General features: G+C 43.6%; 2 protein-coding genes across 8 annotated transcripts in view; both read right to left on the reverse strand.

Annotated features, from left to right (window-relative positions):
* The window catches only part of MSANTD4 (Myb/SANT DNA binding domain containing 4 with coiled-coils), a 49,319-nt gene extending 39,103 nt beyond the window's left edge, over positions 1-10,216 (reverse strand). The window contains exon 1 of the mRNA XM_084616680.1: positions 10,089-10,216. The gene's annotated coding sequence lies outside the window, so the exon portion shown is untranslated. The remainder of the gene's footprint in view (positions 1-10,088) is intronic.
* Positions 1,966-23,867, reverse strand: KBTBD3 (kelch repeat and BTB domain containing 3). Of its 7 annotated transcripts, none has more exons than XM_084616675.1 (3): positions 23,485-23,693; positions 10,089-10,336; positions 1,966-3,614 (listed from the first exon to the last, which is right to left on the reverse strand). In XM_084616675.1, exons 2-3 carry the CDS (start codon positions 10,310-10,312, stop codon positions 1,985-1,987), a joined length of 1,854 nt encoding a protein of 617 aa, XP_084472801.1. In that variant the 5' UTR covers positions 10,313-10,336; positions 23,485-23,693; the 3' UTR covers positions 1,966-1,984. The 7 variants fall into 7 exon arrangements, 2 of the variants coding, with proteins under 2 accessions (XP_084472801.1, XP_084472802.1); XM_084616676.1 differs by having other exon boundaries at positions 23,425-23,693; XR_014709853.1 differs by lacking the exons at positions 1,966-3,614; positions 10,089-10,336; positions 23,485-23,693 and adding exons at positions 17,292-17,821; positions 23,717-23,867.
* Between the last annotated feature and the right edge of the window lies 1 nt (position 23,868).

The raw sequence follows: 23,868 nt of genomic DNA on the forward strand, positions 1-23,868 counted from the left end.
AGCCCAATGCACATGTGGTATTTTCTAAAATTATCCAGATAGTCTAAACTATCAGAAAAGATTTCTATAGCTTTTCCCCTGCAATTTTAATTTTTTTACATTGCTTAAGCAGGATACATGCTATAGCCAAATGCTTAGTATAATTCTGTCTAGCATAGCATGAGTTTACTGTTTCAAATATACTGTCACTATAGTATACATTATTCATTAGGGCAAATTCAAGTAGCTGGGCCGAGCACTGGAAAGAAAAGGAATCTTTCCCATCCAGGTTGTAGAAAATTACAGAACCCTTCTGTGAAGGCTACTTTCAGGCTAATACCCCTCCACAGGACAGATGTCTGTCTTCTTTCCTTATTTCCAGTCTTCCCGTGCTTGTCTCTGTGCGTGCAGCCCAGCAATGGGTGTGCACACCCTAATTAGCACCTCTTCCTCTGTGAAAGATCCACTTTGGAGGTGAGGGGGCTAAATTTTCCCCATGACCTATATGTAGATTAATAGGAATACTAAAAATCCATTGCAAGTTTAACATTCTTATTATAATAGCTTACTATGTTAAAAAAAGCTAAGCAATATACTTAGTGGTTACCATATAGTATTTCTACACCTAAGGTGGATTGTGAAGTACAAAGTGAAAGTACATATCCTGAAGTGTCTTCTAATTCAGTTAAAACACACACTATTTACAATTTTTTAAAAAAAATCAATTACTTGACTTTAGAAATACTTGTCCACTTTGATTTTTAAAGTGTGGGTTTTTTGTGTATTTTTCAGTATTGTATTTGGTATTTTATATGCACTGAAACACACACTGTTCCAATTCAGTTAATTTAAGCAATAATATCTAGAATCTGTGATACAAACTACTGTAGAGGCCAGCCCAGTGACTTAGGGCTGGTCTACACTAACGCTGTAAGTCAATCCAAGTTACGTTACTTCGGTTTCGTAAATTACATAATTGAAGTTGACGTAACTTAGGTTGACTTACAGCAGTGTTTGCACCGCACTATTGTTGATGGGAGACACTTTCCCATTGACGTAGCTTCTGTCTTTCGGGGAGGTGGAGTACAGATGTTGATGGGAAAGCACTCTCCCATGGACTTAGCGTGCCTTCACCAGGCTCACTAAATCAATACCGCGGCATCGATCGCAGCAATACTGATTTAGCCAGTAGTATAGACATGGCTGTAGTATGTAGCACTATACACTTGACAGATGGAAGACCTAGTTATGAGAGCACCCTCAAGAATCTTGCTCTTTTGGCCTAGTTGTGTTTGACAACACTGCCAAGATGACCATCTGCAAAGGTGCAGGAGGCTGCTGTGTGAATCACACACCATACAGCAATTGCTTACAAAATAGTGTCAGTCTCAGAGGTGTCTGACAACAGCTTTAGGATGAAGACAGACAGCAAGTACAGGAGTAGGGAAAACAGGCCACAGTGAAATAAAACTGTAAAAATCATTATTCCCTTCACATTAAATATCCAGAGTCAATCAATGCCTTGTGAATGTGAAGCCCTCTTTGGCATTTGCTCTTGTTATTGTCAATGCAGCAAGAGTAAACTGACACAATGATGTCTACAGCCCCTCTGCTCGGGTTAAACAAAAAATTCAGCATATTTCTACACCATAAGTTATGAAGGAAAAATATCAACACAATTTTCTTGCTCAGCGATTTGTCCATGGGGGCATTCATGAAGATATAAGTAAAAGTGCATAGATATTACAAAATTAAACCCCTATTACTATACTTCTTGAAAAGTGATGTTGCTCTGCAAATTATTCAAACGACATCTGAAAAGAAGTTGCATATAAACCTATGTAAAAGTTGATATACATGATTACCATAAAAACAATCAATTCTACAACGTAAGTTGTCAACAGAACATGTTTATAATATAATATAAACTATTTGCAAAAAACTATAGCAACAGCTAAAAATAATATGTTTTAAAAACTTGTGCATTTAAGTAGACTCATATAACTCACAATGTTTCAAAATGCTCCAGAGCACACTGCCCTACAGATGACCATGGGTCTCTGTATTTATTAAACTGAATCGTCTGACAATAAAACTCAGTTAAGGCTCTTGGCATTGGTGTGACTTCTTCCCACTCAGACCTGTTGCTATGGTAGACTTGGACTTCATCTGTAATTTCATCTGGAGCATAATCACCACCTAGTATGTAAATTTTATCTTCTATTCCAACTGCTCCTGCATTAAAGCCAGCACATTCAAAAGATCCTTCCCCTTTCCAAACACAAGTTTCTGGACAAAAACTATAAACCTTGTAGGTGGAAAGGTCACATATATACAATGTGCAGTTCACTGGAACAGCTTTGATTAAAGTTGCATGAAAAAACTGCCCAAACTCTGCTACAAGCTCAGACCATTGATCAGTTATAGCATTATACTCAAAGAAACAATCCAGGGATGGATTAAAGGCATCAGTAATCTCTACTTCAGCACCAAGGACATAAATTATATTTTCACATGCACTTGCTTCTGGATAGTATATGCCTCTCGGTAGCGGACTTACAGATTTCCATTCTTTGGAGAGAGGATTGTAAGATTCCACATCCAAAAGACTTCTGATGTCTTGAGCTCCTTTAGTCTTTCCACCTATTATAAATAACTGATTTAGAGTCATGACAGATGTGTGCATAGTCCTTGGTTTTTTCATAGCTGACACTACGGAGAAATCATTGCTGACTGGGCAGTAGCACCAAGTCTGGTCAGTGGCATCATGAAAGGGTTCAGCAATATGAAGTCTAACAGTCCTACAGCAGTTCCCTTTGCACCCACCAGTTATAAATATTTTTTCTCCATAACAAGATAAACTTGACCCTGGCAGATAAATTATGTGTGTGTGGGGCAGTTCTCTCCATTTATCAGTTTTGATGTTATAGCAAAATGTGTGTCTGTTTTCTCCATTTTCTTCAGTCTTGTGAACAAATATATATTTTTCTGTTGTTGAAGGACGAGCATCTGGAAACAGGCCACTGGAGTTTTGTACACTTTTAATTGCATCGTTGATTATTCCTAAGCAGTCAGTGCTCTGAAGCAAATATTCTTCAGAATGCAACAAGTCCTTCAGTGTCTTTTCAGGTAACTGATGTAATCTCACTTTTTTAATCAAGTGATGGAGATGCTTCTGTCTTGTTTCTAAATTATGTTTGGTCCACTGTAGGACAGCTTTCAACACAGATTCTTCCTCCAGAACATATAGCTCATCTGCTTCAATACATTTTTGTAATACCTCAAAATTAATCTCCAAGAAATCACTTGATTTGAGTAGCAAGGAAAAGCAGTGCTGTGCAAACTCTAGTGCATGATCAAACAAATGAACAGAACCATAACTTTCTGATATAGACAACAATTGTAAACAGTTCCCAAGATCAATGCTTTCTATTAGAAAGTCACTGCAAGCTTTGGAGAGGTGTGAAACTTGAAGAAATGATGACAACTGGAAGAACATTTCCACATTATCATTTGTTATCTCAGTTTTTCCTGTATAGGCATAATCGAGAAAAGCCTTCACTGCCTTGGGTGATAAATTACTAATAGTAACATTCCCATCATCTCTTTCTTTCATGTTTACCTCAAACATGGCTCTGCAGTAAAATACAGGAGACATATACACAAATTAAATAACATTATAGATCTAGCAAACAGAAGACAAGAAAACACTATACTGAAAAAAAAATCTAGAAAAAAAATCTAGATCAGTGGTTCTCAACTCGGGGTACACATACCCCTGGGGGTACACAGAGGTCTTCCAGGGGGGTACATCAACTCATCTAGATATTTGCCTAGTTTTACAACAGGCTACATAGAAAAGCACTAGTGAAGTCAGTACAAACTAAAATTTCATACAGACAGAGACTTGATTATACTGCTCTATATACTATACACTGAAATGTAAGTACAATATTTATATTCCAATTTATTTATTTTATAATTATATAGTAAAAATGAGAAAGAAGCAATTTCAGTAATAGTGTGCTGTGACACTTTTATATTTTTGTCTGATTAAGTAAGCAAGTAGTTTTTAAGTCAGGTGAAACTTGGGGGTGAACAAGACGAATCAGATTCCTGAAAGGGATACAGTAGTTTGGAAAGGTTGAGAGCCACTGATCTAGATGGTGCAATAAAATAATACAGCAGATAAGCTGAGTGGGCCTAAAATATGAAGGGCCTCAAAGGTCAAGACAAGAAGCATATGTTAGATATGATGGAAAAGGAGAAGCCAATGGAGGAACAGAGAAGGGTGACCTGATCAAAGGGATTAGCTAGGAAAATGATCTTGGCAGCAATATTTTTAATAGATTTATGGCAGGGGATGGAAAAGACTGCAGCTGTCAAGGCCAGAGAGGAGGAGGAGGTTGTCATAGCCAAGACATGAGATGGTAAGGGCCAAGATGAGTTTTGACACTGTGGACAGAGGGGAAAGGATCAATAGTTTAAATCAATAGTTTAATATTATGTTGGAAGAAGTAGGATTCAGGCAAAGCCTTGATGGCGGGTTAAAAAAAGGGCTAATATCCAGGTTACAGACCTGAGCAACTGGGCAGATAGTGGTGTTGTCCACAGTTATAACAAGGGGTTGGGGATGGTGGAAAAAATCAGGAGCTTAGCTGTGGCCTTGTGGAATTTAAGTTGGCATCCACAAAGAGATGCCAGAAAACAAGGCTGAGATGCAGGATTGGATGGAGGGAATTAGACCTGGGAGCAGAAAGGTAGATTTTGAGTCAATGTAAAGATGGTAGTTAAAGCCATGAGCAGATATCACCAATCAATAGGGTATAGGAGAGAAAAAATGAAGGGCCTTGTGGAACCTCTCCTCTCCTCTCATCCCATGATACATTATCCTAAATGATTTAAACTTAAAATGTCACTGTGACAGGTGGAGCTTTTCTATAACCCACACACTGATATACCCAGGAGCAAATACAATCGCAAAATAAAGACCCTCTCTTCTGGGATACAAGCACACTCCCATGGTAAATGTTCTTATGCTAAGTTTCTGCTTGACAGTCTCCTGTAATAAGAACACCCTTTCCCCCATTCTGGTCCCTGATCTCTTTGTGCCTGGTTTATAAACCAACTGTGTCTGGCTGTCTGGCAGTCCCAAAATTTAAGCAACTTCCTGCCTAGCCCCTATATTCTGCCAAACAATGGAGAGGGAGAGATTTTTTGAATATGATTCTTGTGTGGTCCCAGTGTCCTGTGTTCCCTAGAGAGGGAAGTTACTATGCAGCCAGTCACAGTCACATCACAATAAGATCACAACTCCTGCACTGAACCCTCCATACACGCACACTTATTGTCACCAAGAGCATGTCTACACAGTAAGCCTCCCAGCCTGGGTCAACAGACTTGGACTCATGGGGCTTGTGCTACCATGGTCAAAATAATTGTGTAGACAGTTCTTTAAAGTTGCATCTGGAGCTCAGAAGCCCACACTGTTCCCTAGGCCTCAGGGCCCAAGCTGCAACATTTATGCAGTTATTTTTAGTGAAGTAGCATGAGCCTGAGTCTGTTGACACAGCCTGGGAGGCTCACTGCTGTGGGCTGTGTAGACATACCCCAAGAGGTTAAGTTCCAAGAGAAAGCAAGTAAGGGTTGAAGCACTCTGTGGCACTTCACTGAAGTGAAGAGAGTACACAACCAGCAATTATATTCAGACTTTTTATAAGCCATTTCCATTCCACTGTGCTATGTTCTTTCATTCTTGGGACAAAATTCAGCTCTGGTATGAAAGTGTGCAACTCTATTTCAATTACTCCTACTTGTGTCAAAGCTGAATTTGGCTCATGGTATTCTGCAATATTTAAAAATGACATTCTGCAAATTGAACTGTAATTTGCTTTGATTATATTTGCATTACTCAATACATACTAGCTAGCATGGATTAGTGAGATGCTAAAGTGGGGAGCTTAGAATCAGTGAAGTTTGCATACTAATAACTGCTGGTGAAAAGACAATGCTGGTGACATCACATTTCCTGTAGACCAACAAAGAACCATAGAAATGTATGGCAGGAACGTATCTCAAGAATAATCTAGTTCAGAGATTCTCAAACTCGGGGGCAGGCCCCTCTGGGGGGGAGGCGTGAGAAGCTTTAGGGGGAAAAAACATACAGTGCACATTTTACCCACAGCAATGAATAACTAGCAAAGCTGATTGCTCCAGACATACTAGACCCTCAGATGGCACGGTGCATTTGACTCTAGATGACGCTGTGCATTTTGATGGATATCTGTTAAGCTTGCACAGCATTATACAAAGTCATTGCATCTGTATGTTAATCCATTTGCTATAACATGGTGTGCACATTTCATTGTAAGCAGTGACCACAGTTGCAGTTTTGCTCTTTTTACTATGGATTGTTGGCTCTGTTTGAATCATTGCCTTACTGTTTTTCATATTTAGTGAGAGTTCTATGTTGATTTTTTTGTATTGGTATATGTACTTGTGTGGAGGGAGGGTGTAAACTACTACATACACAAAGAAGGGAGGTGTGATCAATAAGTATGAGAACCACTGATCTAGTCTATCCCACTCTGCTGAGGCAGGACCAAGTATACTTAGACCATCCCTGACACACGTTTGGCTAGTACGTTCTTAAAAATTTCCAGTGAGGGGGATTCCACAACCTCCGGTGATAACCTGTTCCACTGCTTAATTATCCTTATAGTCAGAAAGATTTTCCTAATATCTAACCTAAATCACCCTTGCTGCAGATTAAACTGATAACATCTTTAATGGACATGGAGAACAGTATAAACAAGTCATTGTCTGTATGGAATTTTAGTTTGTACTGACTTCACTAGTGCTTTTTTATGTAGCCTATTGTAAAACTAGGCAAATATCTAGATGAGTTGATGTACCCCCTGGAAGACCTCTGCGTACCCAGAGTGCAGACCTCTGCGTACCCAGCATGCAGAGCTGCCTGGCCATGCCTCCACCTAGCAGCTGAGTGAGGGGGATGTCGCCACTTCTGGGGAGCCAATCAGGTAAGTGCCACCCAGAGCCTGCCTCACCCTGTCCTGTGCCTCAACCTCCTGCCCCCTCCTACACCCAAGCTCTGCTGCTTGCGGGGGTGGTGTGCGGGGGCCCAAGACTGCCCCAGCAAAGGCCAGTGCGACTGGCACAGGGGCTGCCTGAGCTGCCCCTGAGCCAGGTACACCGGCCTCTGCAGAAGTCACGGAGGTCACAGAAAGTCATGGTATCTGGGACTTTCGTGACCTCCGTGACAAACTCACAGCCTTACTTATCACCCTATTATCTTCTAGGTGCTTACAAACTGCTTAGTAATTTGTTCCAGTATCTTTCCAGCAATTGAAGTTAGTCTGACTGGTATGCAATTCCCCAGGTCTTCTTTGTTCCCCTTTTTAAAGATAGGTACTATGTTTGCCCTGCTCCAGACCTCTGGGACTCACCCATCCTTGAAGAAAATCACTAAGGGTTCTGTGATTGCTTCATCTAGTTCCTTGAATACCCCAGGTGAATGTCATCAGGTCCAGCCAACTTGAATACATATAGCTTATCTAAATATTTTTTAACTTATTCCTTCCCTATTCTGGCTTGTGTTCTTTCTCCTTTGTTGTTAATATTAATTGTGTTAAGCATTTGGTCAATATTAACCTTTTTAGTGATGACTGAAGCAAAATAGCATTAAACACCTCTGTTTGTGTTGTCCATTATTAGCTCTCCTTCCCCACTAAGTAGTGGACCTACACTTTGGACCTACACTTTGCCATGTCAACTGCCTGCCCCACCTACGTTCTAAATGAAACCATGAAAAACTAAGATATTTAGTGTTGCTCCTTTCTATCCAGGTCTACAATACAAACTTACATCAGTATAACAATGTTGCTCAGGGGTGTGAAAAATCCACACCCCTAAGCAATGCAGTTAAACCAACCTAACCCCTGATGTAGACAGCGCTCTGTGGGAGAGTTTCTCTTGTCCCCATAGCTACCGCCTCTCATGGACATGGATTAACTACACTGATGAGAGAAGCTCTCCCATCGGCACAGTAGCATCTTCACTGACGCGTTGCAGCATTTTAAGTGTAAAACTGCCCAGAGGCTTCTACTGCTGAGAGGAGGTAGGATGGTTTTAGGCAGTCACTGCTCCTGTGAGCAACTCTGCTGTAGGAGAGAAGAAGATCCATCTAGTGAAGTGAACAGAAATAAACATCCCCTCTCTTATCACTCCTCCCTTCTTCAACAGTAGTTCTTGAGAAACATGACTTCCTTTGTGCAGAATTCAGGGTATTTGAGGGAAAGAAAAATATCTTGAACATCAGCCTTATTTTTGCTGAAGTGGAAGAATGAACCATAGCTCCTTCAGCTTCTCATTCTCTCCCCATCTTTACTTATTCCCATCACTAGCTTGAATGTAGAGCAGTGCAGGGGTAGCTATCTTAAGAACTGCTGCAGAAAGAGGCGGAAGTAGGGTTATGGAGGCAGCCTTTCTAAAGGCCTCCTGTTACACTTAGTATGACCAACCAGTTCCCCTTCACTCTTGTAGGAGCTAGAATGAGAATTTTTTTTCTGTTAAAGGAGGTCAAGTGGAGAAACTGGGAGGAGGGACAATCAGCAGTAAGTATCCCAGGGCTTGAGTTTATGCCATGGCAAGGCTGGGCAGCAATGTTACTCCTTTTTTGATCTCTGGGAAACATAATCTCACTTGTACTACTTTTGCTTTTCATAACAACAGAAGTACTGAAATTTTCTGCCTCAGTGAACGGTAAACCTAGAAATCTTTCAGTGTAGATTTGCAGGTTAGTGCTTTATTGAAGCACAGGTTAGCCAGGGTCTTTTGGCAATGAAGATCATCTATATTGTAACTGAAAGGACTACATCCTGTACATAGATGAGTGTTAGTTATTCATTAATTAATTTATGGCTCCAGTTACCACAGGGAAGGCCACAAATTTGAGGCTGGATTTTGCGTTTAGTTGAAGTTTTTGAAAAATTGCTGGGATTTTTGTTTTTTCAGTCATACATATGGCATTTATAGATTCATTCATAGATCATAAGGCCAGAAGGGAACACTGTGATCATCTCATATGACCTCCTGAATAACACAGGCCACAGGACCTTCCTGGATTAATTCCTATTTGAACTAGTGCCTATCTTTTAGTAAAATATCCAATCTTGATTTTAAAATTTGCCAATGACACAAAATTCAACAAAACCCTTGGTAAGTTGTTCCAGTGGCAAATTACCCTAACAGTTAAAAAAAATGAACCTTATTTCCAGTCTGAAAGTGTCTACTTTCAACTTCCAGCCATTGGATTTTGTTATAGCTTTGTCCACCAGATAGATGAGCCCATTATAAACATTTTGTTCCCCATGTACATACTTATAAACTGTGATCAAGTCACCCCGTAAGCATCAGTCTACTGTCTACTTATCTGAGAAACCCCTTGTGAAGTTTATTCATACAATCATAGACTTTAAGATCAGAAGAGACCATTATGATCGTCTAGTCTGACCTCCTGCACAACGCAGGCCACGGAATCTCACCCACCAACTCCTGTAACAAACCCCTAGCTTATGTCTGAGCTACTGAAGTCCTCAAATCGTGGTTTAAAGACTTCAAGGTGCAGAGAATCCTCCAGCAAGTGACCCGTGCCCCATGCTGCAGAAAATGTTATGGAAAAATGTATAATAATAAATATATTCATGATCTACTTGTGGGCATTCTACAATAAGAAAGTATGAGGTATAGGGTTTGGCCCTCCCCACATTAAGTCAAACCATATTTTGTGTTGTGGACATTCAAATACAGATACAGAAGACATGCACAGTCTTCCCAGTGCACAATATTTAATTAGGATTCTACATTTACATTTTAGAATGCAGACTGCTGTGTGCACCTCAGACAAAGGGTCACTCCATTTTTTGGTAATATGCATGACTGGACCTGAGTTTAATATGAATAATTACTTTGCTCAAAATGCTGAGAATAGATATGTCACTTTGATTTACCTTAATTTCTGTAGTTATACTTTCACACCAAGAATTTAAAAATAACTACTCTCTTCAAAATTACATTAAAAGTAGGCTTACCTGAAAAAGTCACTGCATGCTGCTAGTACACAACGATGACAGGGGATTATTTCATCTTTCACAAGTATTTTAAAGTCAAAAAAGATATTATTTTCTCTGAAACTTTGCAGTACATTTAGAATTTGCTGACCATGATCTTCAGCTACTAAGGAGTTGATTTTCTTTTCAGGAACAGAAATTCCACTGCAAGTTGAGATGCTAATGAAATCCTGTTGATTGTCCATGGTTTCTTCAATATATTCCTAAATCTGAAATGGAAAAATAAATTACTGATTTTATAATGTTATTTCAAAAACAACTTAATGCCACAAAAAAATTCTGAATGAAAGATTTAGTATGTAAATAATGTGCATCACTGCTAAGATTTGTCCATTAATGAACCTTTTCACTGGGTTTACATTGAATCTAATAATTTTACTCCACAGAGTTGATACATAGTTCATTAAATGAATGAGGCAATAGTTGCTACATGATTTTCTTTTGTATTAGTTTATAAAGTTGGAATTTTCTCATTTCTATGGCAAATGAATATGACATCGTATGGCCCAGATCATGACTATCTGTGCACTCATGGAGTGGAATAACGTGGCAAAAAAAGCCCCTTACAACCCTGCATTTGCTAGGCTTAACATGCAGGTGGGGGCAGTGAGCAGCTGTACCTAAGCTACTTAGTCCCCTCCTGCACATGCAGAGGCAGAGAGTGGAAGAAAACTTATTTTCCACCCTGCTCTCATGTGCTAACGCAGGGGTAGGCAACCTATGGCACGCGTGCCAAAGGCGGCATATGAGCTGATTTTCAGTGGCACTCACACTGCCTGGGTCCTGGCCACCGGTCTGGGGGGCTCTGCATTTTAATTTAATTTTAAATGAAGCTTCTTAAACATTTTAAAAACCTTACTTACTTTACATAAAACAATAGTTTAGTTATTTATTAAAGACTTATAGAAAGAGACCTTCTAAAAAGGTTAAAATGTATTACTGGCACGCAAAACCTTAACTTAGAGTGAATAAATGAAGACTTGGCAACCACTTCTGAAAGGCTGCCGACCCCTGTGTTAACCAGACCCTGTTATAATCATCTTGGTTTTTGATATTGTTCTTTCCACTCAGCCCTGAGAAAATTCAAGCAATCTTCATGGCTATTCAAAAATTTGTATGTCATAAGGTAATAGCTATACTCAGTGTTATGCCTGCAGAAATATACTAGGAATGGTATTCCAGATTTTTATTGCCATTAAAAAAACCACAAACAGGCCTAGCTCTATCCTGAAACAAACTTTTGATTTGAAGAACACAATTCAGAATGAAAAAGCTCCCTCTTCACCTCTCTACAGGTTTTGGAGAATCTCCTGCATATCCCAATCAAGAAATAATCCCTGAAGTTCACAGTGCAGAGGAAACATTAATTTTATGAACTAGCCTATTGCTGTCATCCAGAGTCTTTGCCAAACTGATTGTCACTCTGATCTCCAAAGTAAGGTCTGGGGCTACCCTGGAAGCTTACATCAGCATAACTATGTCTCTCAGGGATGTGAAAAATTCACATCCGTGAGAGACGTAGCTATGCTGACCTAAACCCCGATGTAGACAGCGTTAGGTTGACAGAAGAATTCCTTCTTTCAGGGAGGCAGTTTAACTACAGCAATGGGAGACTCCTTCCTGTCACTGTAGTGAGTGTCTAAACTGACGCTCTATGACAGCGGAGCTGCAGCGATGCCAATGTAGCATTTTAAGCATAGGCATAGCCTAAAAGATGAAGGAATACAGATATGCAACGACTTGAATGACAAAGGCCTGACCTATACACCAAGTTGCACTGGTTTAATCACAGACATGTTTTTAAACCAACTTAGTTAAACTGGTGAAACTTTGTGTGTGGACTTGCTTAGTCTATTTAAATCGGGTTCATATTGGTTTAGCTTGCACCTGTAAAATTTAAAGTTGCAAGCTAAACAGCTGTCAGCAGTTCGAAAGTAACGTAAGTACCATACATATAGTGGTTTGCATTGGTTAAATTAATTTAACTTAAATCAGTGCAACCTCTGTGTAGACAAGTTCTTACTGGTGAAAGCCCTAACATTCAAGCCCAGTGCCCTTAACACACCCTGGGCTTGATTCTCATGCAATAAGACCATTTTACCCCACTCTGGCAGTGTAAATGGTTAAATTATATTTATACCTACTTAAAGGCCTCTTTATGCTGCCAGAGAAGTGCAAGGTGGCCTTAGTGCAAGGGTATGTCTACACTACAGTGGCACAGCTGCTGTGCTGCTATAGTATAGAAGCTTGCTACATCAACAGAAGGGCTTTTTCCACGGATGTAGGTAATCCATCTTTCCAAGAGGCAGAAGAATTCTTTCATCAATCTAGCTGCATCTACAGTGGGGGCTAGGTGTACCCCAGACCTAAATGAGAATCAGACCTCCTGTTTAAAGCTTAATGCTATAGATTTTTTCTTTCAAGATTCTGCAGGAGACCTCCACAATGTTGACTGAAAATGACAACAGATAATAGCCCATCTAAATTGCCACAGTGGAATAAAATATTCCAGACTAAACCCGGAACCCACAACAATTCTGAATAGAAGTATCCTTTTTTTTGCTGACACTCAAGTGCTCTTTTCTAAGCGGAATCACAACAGCTGCAAGAGTCAGTGGTTTGGGAGCTCTTTGTGAAAGAAACTTTATTTTCTATATTTCATCACATCACTTTGCAGACAATCACTCAGATGTTCTCCTGATTTTATAAATACGAGGAACACAGTTCTACTTAAATCAGTTTTTTCATGTTTTTTCTGTGTGCAGGCCAAAATACTAATTTGAATATCAACTTCATATCCTGGATAGGGACAGGCCTTTAGATTTTACATTAACAAAACTTGAATATGATGAAAGACAGACACAGACTTATACAGGAGTCAGAAAAAAGGTTGAAAGGCATCCAAGACAACCATCTCCAGATAGATCACAATAGAAATGCATTAAAGTTACAATTCCTCCATCAAGCCTCCTGCTAAGAGCAATGTGATCCATTCCACAAGGTCTACTACAACAGTGGAAATGAACAGAACTTTAGAATGAATTTTTTGGGGACAGAAAATGTTTCTTATTCTGTTTGTACGGTGCTTAGTACAACGGGGCCTTGATCTTAATTGAGCCATCCTAAGCACTTCCAAAATACAAACAAACAATTTGTAACTCAGTGTTGTCTTTCACACATACAGCTTTCAAAGGTTGGGCTCTTTAGGGTAGGTCTACATTACTATTAGACACCTGCAGCTTTCCCATGCCAGCTGACTCAGATTCATGGGACTGAGACTAAGGGGCTGTTTAATTGTGGTGTAGAGTAGACATTTCAGGTTCAGGCTGTAGTCTGAGCTCTGGGAGCCTCCCATCTCACAGGGTCCTAGAGCCTAGGCTCCAGTTTAAGCCCGAACATCTACACTGCAATTAAACAGCCCCTTAGCCTAGGCTTTGTGAGCCTGAGTCAGCTGGCATGGGACAGCCATGGGTGTCTAATTGTAGTGTAGACATACCCTTAGACCACCTTTACCCTATAATATACTACAAACAAATAACCCCAAACATCTTTTTCTTTACCCCAGATAATATTATAGCCTAGAATGTATTCTCTCTTTCCTGGTTGGTGAAAAAAAATCACTTTACTGCTTGAGAGTTCCCAGCAGCTGTCTACTCCACACAGGTGGATAACTTCACTAAGAGAAACAAAATTTATTCACAAAGACACTTCCTCTGTCACTGAGCTTTCCACCAATCTGGGAGACCCTTCCTACCAGATATTAGTTTAATAAAAAAGTATTCTTAAAGGCTGATTGTGGCACTCTGCACCCTATATTCATCATAGTGGTATGATTATTTTGTAATTATAATTATGATGCACCTTGTACAAAATGTGACATGTGAGGTGTCATTGGAAAAGTTATGATTTGCTGAATATGATTATCCTATTTGTATGCGTGTATCATTTTCATATCAGGAGTTATGAATATTGGCGATGTATCTGTATTTCAAATGTGGTTACCCCTGGGTGACACCCACTAGGCAAGATGCTTTCAGTCTGGACAGCTGATTGTGAAGGGCCTATTCAAGGTAATGGGCCATGAAGGGAAACAATAGGCCATAGGAGAAGCTTATCCCCCACCTGGTGAGCCTTTCTGGGAACACTTCAGACAGTCTATGGATAACAGCTGCTATGACTCAGCAAAACATGTGACCAGATCACATGACACTGAATTCTATTTTCATACCTGTATTTTTCCACAAACTGGGCTGGGAACTTAGCTTGGAGGTAAGGGTTCCCGCCATATGGAGAGACTATAAAAGATGGGGCATGACATTATCTCTTGACCTCACTCGCCATGCAAGAGAACACTGGAAACACCTGAGGAACAATAACTGAACTGGGGGGAGTGCTGGTCCCAGGCTAAAGGCATTTCTAGCCTGTGAATGGGAACTTGATGGACTACTTGTATCATCAGTCAGGGTGAGTTAGTGCTAATTCAAATCCTATCTATCTAGTATATTAGGCTTTGTTTGCGTTTTTGTTTAATTTCCTAGGCTTTGATCTGTTTGTTATAACTTGATGATTACCTGTTCTGTTCATTCCATCTGGGGCACCTGGCATTGGCTACTGTCGGAAGACAGGATACTGGGCTTAGATGGATCTTTGGTTTGGCTGTTTTTATGTTATCACTTATAATCACTTAATAAACTTGTTTTATATTTTATCTTAACCAGTGTGTTTTAAGTGAAGTGGTTGGGAAAATCTCAACCTGGTAAAGGAAAGGCTGTTGCACATATTTCCCACATGGGGGGGGGAGCGAATTAATTACTACACTTGCATTGTACAAATCTCTGTGCAGCGCAAGTTGGTATAATTCTGGGTTTATACTCCAGTCGGGGTTCAGAGCTGGGAAGTTGGGTAGGGGCCTCCAGTTTGTCCATGAGTGGCTTAGGTAAAGCACTCAGATAACTCAGTTGGGTATGTGGCGCCACCTACTGTCATGTTGGGTGATGATAAGGCCTGGAGAGGCTGGCTGGGTCACCAGCAGAGAGCAGTGTGAGAAAGGCCAACCCAGCTGAATAGTTAGGGGGCACAGCGGTTCCAACGGCTCCCAAACTTCATCCCCAGGGTCACAACCTGTCATGCAGATAACTTACAGTTTTCTATATCTTAGGGGAAAAGAGATGCCACCAATTAATTGGTTGGCTTTTAGCTCATGCTGTAGAGGCTCATGCACTAAGCTCCAGAGGTCTCAGGTTTGATCCTGCCCGCCAACGACTGGGGTCTGTCGGCATTACATTGGCATAAAACTTTTTGGGGGGGAGGGATAGCTTAGTGGTTTGAGCATTGGCCTGCTTAAACCCAGGGTTGTGAGTTCAATCCTTGAGGGGGCCATTTAGGGATCTGGGGCAAAAACTGGGGATTGGTCCTGTTTTGAGCAGGCGATTGGACTAGATGACCTCCTGAGGTCCCTTCCAACCCTGATATTCTGTGATTCTGTGAAAGAAATCTGCTGGGAATTTAGAGAAATATCTACACTTTATGTGGGATAGGGAGAATTTTAATTTTCTCTTCTTCTTGGTCCTCCTATTTTAATATCAAATATCATTGCAAAGTAAAACAAAGATTATTTAAATATATTTATTATCTCATTAAAGCATAACTGCCTTTGCTGCTGCTAGAGGTAGTTTTATAGAAACCCATAAGTCACTCTATGGGACTCCAACACTTTAAAATCTGACACTAAAAACAGACTGTTACTACAATTTTACAGGATATTTCTCTAAACTAAAAATATTAAGTCATTTTTTCAAAATGTAAGTTTTTTAGAAGACTGATTTCCTTGTTTTGTGCCAAGTATTAAAAATTGCTTTACCTTGGTGTGAGCTCAGTTACTTATATGTAAAAAAACAGCAAACGTCCCCATCATCTCTTCATAAATAACTGAACTTTACAGCAATTAATATTCTGACAATCATTTTTTTTCAGGTAACAAAACGTATATTGGTGACATTCTGAGATATTTGAATTCACAAAATGGCATTTATCAATATTATGTTAGATTTAGTATTAGACAGAAGGAAAATAGACATGCTTTAAAGCTTTTGGTTATTTAGAACTGCCTGAAGAAAACAGCATGGTACCAGTATGAAGCACTGAAATTGCATTGATTCCTGGGGGTGTTGCAGAGATGGAAGATTTCCTCTCTGCAAGCAATGATCTTTAATTGCATATCCTAACATGATTATATTAGTCCACTGTTGGGGCAGCATTAATGCAAGTGTGCAGGGGCATTAATTGCATCCTGCTACAAAGGACCGTGACTCTTGGCAATGTGCATGAAATAGTGGATGGCTTTGCTGCAACGGGATTTCCTAACTGCGGAGGGGCGATATATGGCATGCATATTCCAATTTTGGGCCTGGACCATCTTGTGACTGAGTATATCAATAAAAAGGGGTACTTCTCTATAGTATTGCAGGCGTTTGTGGATCACCGTGGGTGTTTCACTGACATTAACGCAGGGTGGTCCGGGAAGATGCATGATGCACACATCTTCAGGAACACTGGCCTGTACAGAAAGCTGCAAGCAGGGCCTTTCTTTCCAGACCAGAAGATTCCAAGTGGGGGATGTTGAAATTCCCAGAGTGCTCCTGAGAGACCCAGCATACCCCTTACTCTCATGGCATGGGAAACCTGGACAGCAGCAAGGAGTACTTCAACAATAGGTTGAGCAGATGCAGCATGTGCCTTTGGCAGATTAAAAGTGCACTGGCACTGCCTTTATGGCAGGTTAGACCTAAATGAGGAAAACATTCCCATGATCATAGCAACCTGCTGCATGCTCCATAATATTTGTGAGACTAAGGGTGAAAAGTTTCCCCCGGGATGAAGAACAGAGGCAGATCACTTGGCTTCTGAATTTGAACAGCCAGATACCAAGGCTATTAGAGGGGCATAATGGGGGGCAATTTGAATTAGGGAGGCTTTGAGCCAACATTCTGACAATGAGCATCAGTAAAGTGCCTTTCTATACGGCACTCTGCCATGCTTTGTTAACTTGCCACCTTGCATGAAAATTTTGATGATTCCTAACCATGATTTGTAGTCAGCAAATGATCAAATTGCCACTGTGCATTAATTACAGCCACAACCACTGTGTGAGGGAGACAAAGACTGGTTATCTTTCAGAAACTGTTTTTATTAAATAACAATTAACAACACACACACACAAGGCTTGGTGTAAAGGGAGATAATCATGAAGGGAAGTGTAGCCAGCTATCATTTTGGAAGCTGTCAAAAAGATGGAGTGCAAGGGGTACCGCGGCAGGCCAGGTGATTGCAAAGAATGTGTAGGAGGAGTTTGGGGAAGGCATGGAAAGTGGTTCCATATCAGCTGCAGGAGGGACAAGCGTGCATCTCTTCAGCCTGGAGAGTAATTAGGGACTTCAGCATCTCTGTTTGCACCTCCATTACTTTTATCATCTGCTCCTGGTCCTTTAGAATGTGCTCCTCACTCTCCTTTCTATCCTGCCTTTTTATTTTAAATTTTTCCTTGATGGTCTCTCTCCATTCCCTGCGTTCTTTTTTTTTGCTCTCTAAGGATTGGAGTGCCTCTCGGAACATGTCCTCTTTGCTTTGTCTTGGTCGCTTCTTTATCTGGCAGAGGCGCTCCACTGGTGTGTAGGGAGTTCCCCTGAAGGCCACATCTGCAGAAGTACAAGAAACAATACACAGAAGCATGATTGTTGGTTCATGCAGGGTATTCAATCATTATAGTAAAATACATTTCTTGTTACATATCAATCACTTTCTGACTGTCCCTTGGTAAGCACACATCTCAGCAAACACCTGAAACATAGCAAGTTCAGCCTGGGTGGGGGTTCGGCATTCAAGATAAGGCAAATTGTCTAGGTGTTTTATTAAGTGGATCAGTGCAGGCAATTAGGGACAATATTGTAAATTCTCCCACCTATGGAAAATGGTGGTAGGGTCATTGAAGCCGATATCCCACAGTATTCTTGTCAGCAAGTTAAGGAAGTATGGGCTGGATGAATGCACTATAAGGTGGGTAGAAAGCTGGCTAGATTGTCGGGCTCAACGGGTAGTGATCAATGGCTCCATGTCTAGTTGGCAGCCGGTATCAAGTGGAGTACCCCAAGGGTCGGTCCTGGGGCCGGTTTTGTTCAATATCTTCATAAATAATCTGGAAGATGGTGTGGATTGCACTCTCAGCAAATTTGCGGATGATACTAAACTGGGAGGAGTGGTAGATACGCTAGAGGGGAGGGATAGGATACAGAAGGACCTAGACAAATTGGAGGATTGGGCCAAAAGAAATCTGATGAGGTTCAATAAGGATAAGTGCAGGGTCCTGCACTTAGGACGGAAGAACCCAATGCACAGCTACAGACTAGGGACCGAATGGCTAGGCAGCAGTTCTGCGGAAAAGGACCTAGGGGTGACAGTGGACGAGAAGCTGGATATGAGTCAGCAGTGTGCCCTTGTTGCCAAGAAGGCCAATGGCATTTTGGGATGTATAAGTAGGGGCATAGCGAGCAGATCGAGGGACGTGATCGTTCCCCTCTATTCGACATTGGTGAGGCCTCATCTGGAGTACTGTGTCCAGTTTTGGGCCCCACACTTCAAGAAGGATGTGGATAAATTGGAGAGAGTCCAGCGAAGGGCAACAAAAATGATTAGGGGACTGGAACACATGACTTATGAGGAGAGGCTGAGGGAGCTGGGATTGTTTAGCCTGCAGAAGAGAAGAATGAGGGGGGATTTGATAGCTGCTTTCAACTACCTGAAAGGGGGTTCCAAAGAGGATGGCTCTAGACTGTTCTCAATGGTAGCAGATGACAGAACGAGGAGTAATGGTCTCAAGTTGCAGTGGGGGAGGTTTAGATTGGATATTAGGAAAAACTTTTTCACTAAGAGGATGGTGAAACACTGGAATGCGTTACCTAGGGAGGTGGTAGAATCTCCTTCCTTAGAGGTTTTTAAGGTCAGGCTTAAAGCCCTGGCTGGGATGATTTAACTGGGAATTGGTCCTGCTTCGAGCAGGGGGTTGGACTAGATGACCTTCTGGGGTCCCTTCCAACCCTGATATTCTATGATTCTATGATCTCACTCCTGTGGGTGAGCAAGGATGCAAGGGTGCATCTACTGCATGCATACGGCTTCAGACACGGTGCCTATGCTGCTCATCTGCGTGCCGCTTTGGTCTGTTTACAAGTGATTGCCAAGTGGCAAGGAAAAGCTTCCTACAATGCGGGAAGGAACAAAGCAGCTCTGCCAAGGAACCTTTGGCAGAAGATTGTCGAGTACCACCAGGAAATTTTCCTAGAGATCTCTCTGGAGGATTCCAGTGAAATCTTGGTTTTAACAGTGCATTAACACATTGTTCCACTACACTTCTTAGCCTCAGAAGAGAATGTGGAGCACACTCAAACACAGCTAGTCTTGCACATTTGTATTCCTTCACCCACTGCTACAACATACAGAGCAAAGCACAGCTCCACCTCACATAACTGAGCAGCATCAACTCAAAAAGATTACTTACCAGAGCTCTCCTCTTCTGCATCACGTGCGCCAGAGATGGACTGTTGGGGCTGTCTAGACCCCTCCAGAGTGGAAAAGAGGTCCTGACTCACCATGCCACCGGACGACCCTGCCGTGTGCTCTACATTGTCCTCCAACTTGACCTCCTCATCCATGACTTTGTCCTTAGGGTTAGGTCCACTATCTGCCACCCCCAATACTGCCGAAGTATCCAGAGGGCTCTTGCAAGTGGAGGTGGGGGTCGCCAACACGGATGGCGTCCATCCAGCTCCTTACAGAGGCGGCAGGTCTTTAGCACAGCACCAGAATGACAGTTTGCCCCCCTTGCTTTCTGGTATGCCTACTTCAGTTCCTTTATCTTCGCACAACACTGCACTACGTCCTGTTCATAGTCCTTATCCAACAAATCACGAAAAATCTGCCAGTAGGTATCTAAGTTCCTATGGAGTGGAGCTAGGGCTGCACAGCCTCCTCTCCCCACAGTGTCAGCAGATCATACAACTCAGCTGTGCTCCAAGAGGGAGAGTGTTTGCTGTATGGAGCCACCATGGTCCGCTGGGAAGATGCAATATGAGCTCTATACACCCAGCAAACAGGAAGTGGAATTTCAAAATTTCCCAGGCCTTTAAAGGGGAGGGGGCGAATGTCTGTGTATCTGGATGCACAGCAGCAGATTTCAAACTGCTGTCCAGAGCAGTTAAGATGGGCATTGTGGGACACCTCTTAGAAGCTATTAACAGCAACAAAACCAAGCGCAGTGTCTACACTGACACTTTGTCGATCTAACTTTGCTGAAAAATGCTCTATGCCTCTTAGGTGGTTTTATTTTGTCAGCAAAGCAGGAGAGTTTTGCCGGAGGAAGGAGCATTGTAGTGTGTACACCTCCAATGTTTTGTCAACAAAAGCTGCCTTTTGCTGACAAAACAGTGTAGTGTAGCCAAGGCCTTAGTGTATGTCTACACTGCGCGCCTTACAATGGTGCGGATGTACCACTGCAGCTGTGCCATTGTAAAGCAAGCTCTATAGCCGCTCTTCATCACAAGAGAGCTCTCCTGTCAACAAAATAAAACCATCCTGAACGAGGGGCGGTAGCTTTGTCGCCAGGAGGGCATCTCCCGCCAATGAGGTGCTGTGCACACAAGGACTTTTTGTCATTAAAACTTTTGTTGTTCAGCGGGGTGTTTTTTCACACTTCTGAGCAACAAAAGTTTTAGTGTAGTGAACAAAAGTGCAGTGAAGACACTCTGCTAGAGATCTTGAGTGGGGAAAAAATGATCATGGGAAATGAAACACACTTTCACCTCCAGAGATAGATTGTGAAGGCCAGAGTTGAAACACACCAATGGAGCAGTTTGTTGCCAATGGACTTCAGTTTCTGGAGCTGTCAATCTGGACCCTATCAGAACTATTAAATTCATTCATTTTAAACAAAGAAACATGATCTTGAGACAGTAACAAAAGGTGCAGTCATTCATCATCCCTTTTCACAGGTACCTCCCTCCCACAAGACCAATGCTGGCACTGGGCTTGACGAACACTGCTTTTCTGCTCTCTCAGCAGGTTGGATCCTGCAATAGCAGCCACTGGGGGGAGGAAGCAGCTCTGGGATTATCCATCAGTAAGGTTAAGATTCTGTCATGGATATTTTTAGTAGAAGTCAGGGACAGGTCACAGGCAACAAACAAAAATTCACAGAAGCCCATGATCCATCTCTGACTTTTACAAAGAACACCCAGGGCAGGGGACAAACAGAGCACTGCTGGGGTTTGCAGCTGCTCCAGCCCCACTGCTGCTCCTCCTGGCCCCCAGTCAGCTGTTCGGTGGCTCTGGGCTGACCACTGGTAAGATGTTTGGTGGTCAGGGCTGATTGCCGGACAGCGTGGCCACTATTCCAGCAGCACCGGGGCTGACAACTGCTCCAGCCCCGCCACAGAAGTAGTCCCGGAAAGTCCCAGAATCAGTGACTTCCGTGACAGAATCATATCCTTATTCATCAGGAAAAACTGGTGGAGTGAAGCATTACAGTGTGAGATGGTGTGGGTGAGGGGGAGGGACTCTCTACACTTGCACAAAAGTGGAGTGTGAGGGTGGAGTGGGCAGACTAGGGACGACATCCCCAGTAGTTGTGCTTGCCTCCTCCTGGCCCATGTTTCAACAGCACCGTGTCTCATCCCCTTCCCTGTCCGTCTGGTGCCTAACCCTCGGGGCAGCCATGGAGAAGGGCAGGGCTTGCACACCTGGCCACGCACCTGTGCTTGAGGACAGCGTGGGAGGCATTGGGGGATCTCCTAGGCACTGGGTATTCCTGGAGGAATTCGGCACCACTGCGCATGCACAGAATTTATGTCCCCTGCAGATTTCTCTGCTTCCCCTGCAGAAGAATGACTTTCTGACAGGGAAGCAAAGGGAAACCACAAAAGCGGTCATACGACCCTCCCCAGCAGTATGTTTCGGGTACCCAGGGCAGCTGGCAGAGTGGTAAATCACTGTGGGGTAGGGGGCAGGACTGGGAAAGACCTGGCTGGTGGTTCCTCCCCTGCGCTGGGCTCAGCTCCTAGTCCCGGCTGGGCTGGGCAGGATGGGACTTTCTCTTCCCCTGCATGGCATCCGGAGCCGGGTCACACCCACCCCCAGATTTCTCCCCTGGCTGCAGGAAGCTCTTCAAACTGCTCCCCACCCCCATGCTTCCTGCACCCATTGCTCCTCAGTTGCAGGGGAAGGCATCACTGTAGATGGAGCTGCTCCCCCATTGGCCCAACCCCCATGTATCCAGACCCCCTCGTACCCAGATCCTCCTACTGAGCCTCGCCCGCCGAACTCAGAACCCCCCCTTGCTGACTTCTACTCCCCCTGCACCTGGACCACCCCGCTGAGCCATCTGCACCCAGATCCCACCCCATCATGCCCCAAACAGCTGCACCTGGTTTCCCACCCCACCACACCATCTGGACCCCCCACTGAGCCTACCACACGCAGACCCCCCTGCTGAGCTCTATCCCCCCACACACCCAGACCCCCCACGGAGCCCCACCTTCACCTGGACCCTCTGGAGACTCCCATTATGGTTGCAACCAGAACCCCACAACAAGCCGCTGTGCATCTGGATCCCCCCCCACAAGCCACCCACACCCAGATTGCCCCACACAGAACCCTCTCAACCCACACCTACGATCCTGCCTGTCCCCACCTGGTGCCCCTGCCACAGAGGGGACAGGCCCTGTCCTTGCGTCGTGTCAGGCTTGGGTGCAGTCTCACTGCAGAGCCCACGTCCCCGGGGGCAGCTGCACAGTGATCCCCCATCTCTGTGCCCACAGTGGCCTATGCGCCCCAATGCCATGCTGGAGCTGCCACATTTATTTGACAAATAAAATAGGCAGAATTTTTCAGAATTGTATATCATTTGGCACAGAACGCCCTCGGGAGTAACTGGTTAGTTGCGACTACAAAGCAGACAGCCTGCACCGCGAGCGCTGCGGAGCCCCCGCCCCAGCCGCGCCTTTCCCCCGGTCACCCCCGGCTTTCGCGGCCACTAGCTCAGCGAGCCGATTCTGACAGCAAAGCCGGGCGGGCTTCAGCAGTTGCCACTGCGCATGTTCGCAGAGCTCGCGCATGCTCAGTAACAACACGGCGCTCATTCTGAGGGGAGGTAAATTCTGACACTACGGGCAGTCGGGGGCTGACCGGGGCTCACCACAGGAGCCAACCCGCTAGAAGGGGTCGCCCCCAGCGCCCACCCGTAGCCGCTGACCTTTCAGAGACCCGTTGCCCCATCTTTGCGCCTCCTTCTCACTAACGCGTAGACACCCACCTGCAGCCAAGAGCGGCAACGCTGCGGCCTGTCTTGCCGACCCGCTTATGCAGCCGCTGCACGCTGATTGGCTCAGCCGGCTGTCAGTCCCTCGATCCCTATGCTCGGAGTGGCTTCTCGCGTTGTCCTCAGAAGTAACCCCGCCCTCCCGTTTTTCCTCCTCTCCCGCCCCATCACGGAGCAGCCACCATCCCTAGTGGGCTGGTGATTGGTTCATCGTCCCGTCACTTACACGGTGGCCGGTGGATGATGTGTTCTGGAAACTCGCTGAGAAAGGGAGCTGCGCGCGCCGGGCGCTGGTCCCAGGGCGGGAAGGCGCGCGCCCTGTTGAATTTCTCCCCAGTACCAGGAACGCGCACTGCGCATGGCCCCGAGTCGCACGGG

Source organism: Lepidochelys olivacea (assembly GCF_965140295.1).
Source record: "Lepidochelys olivacea isolate rLepOli2 genome assembly, chromosome: 1".
Lineage (NCBI taxonomy): Eukaryota > Metazoa > Chordata > Testudines > Cheloniidae > Lepidochelys > Lepidochelys olivacea.

What these genes read in the sequence shown, in the direction of transcription:
- KBTBD3 (XM_084616675.1), bottom strand. Translation starts at nt 10,312, where the DNA reads ATGGACAATCAACAGGATTTCATTAGCATCTCAACTTGCAGTGGAATT. An exon ending in GCATGCAGTGACTTTTTCAG is followed by an intron (nt 3,615 to 10,088) that starts GTAAGCCTACTT and finishes ATTTTACTGCAG; the next exon opens with AGCCATGTTTGAGGTAAACA.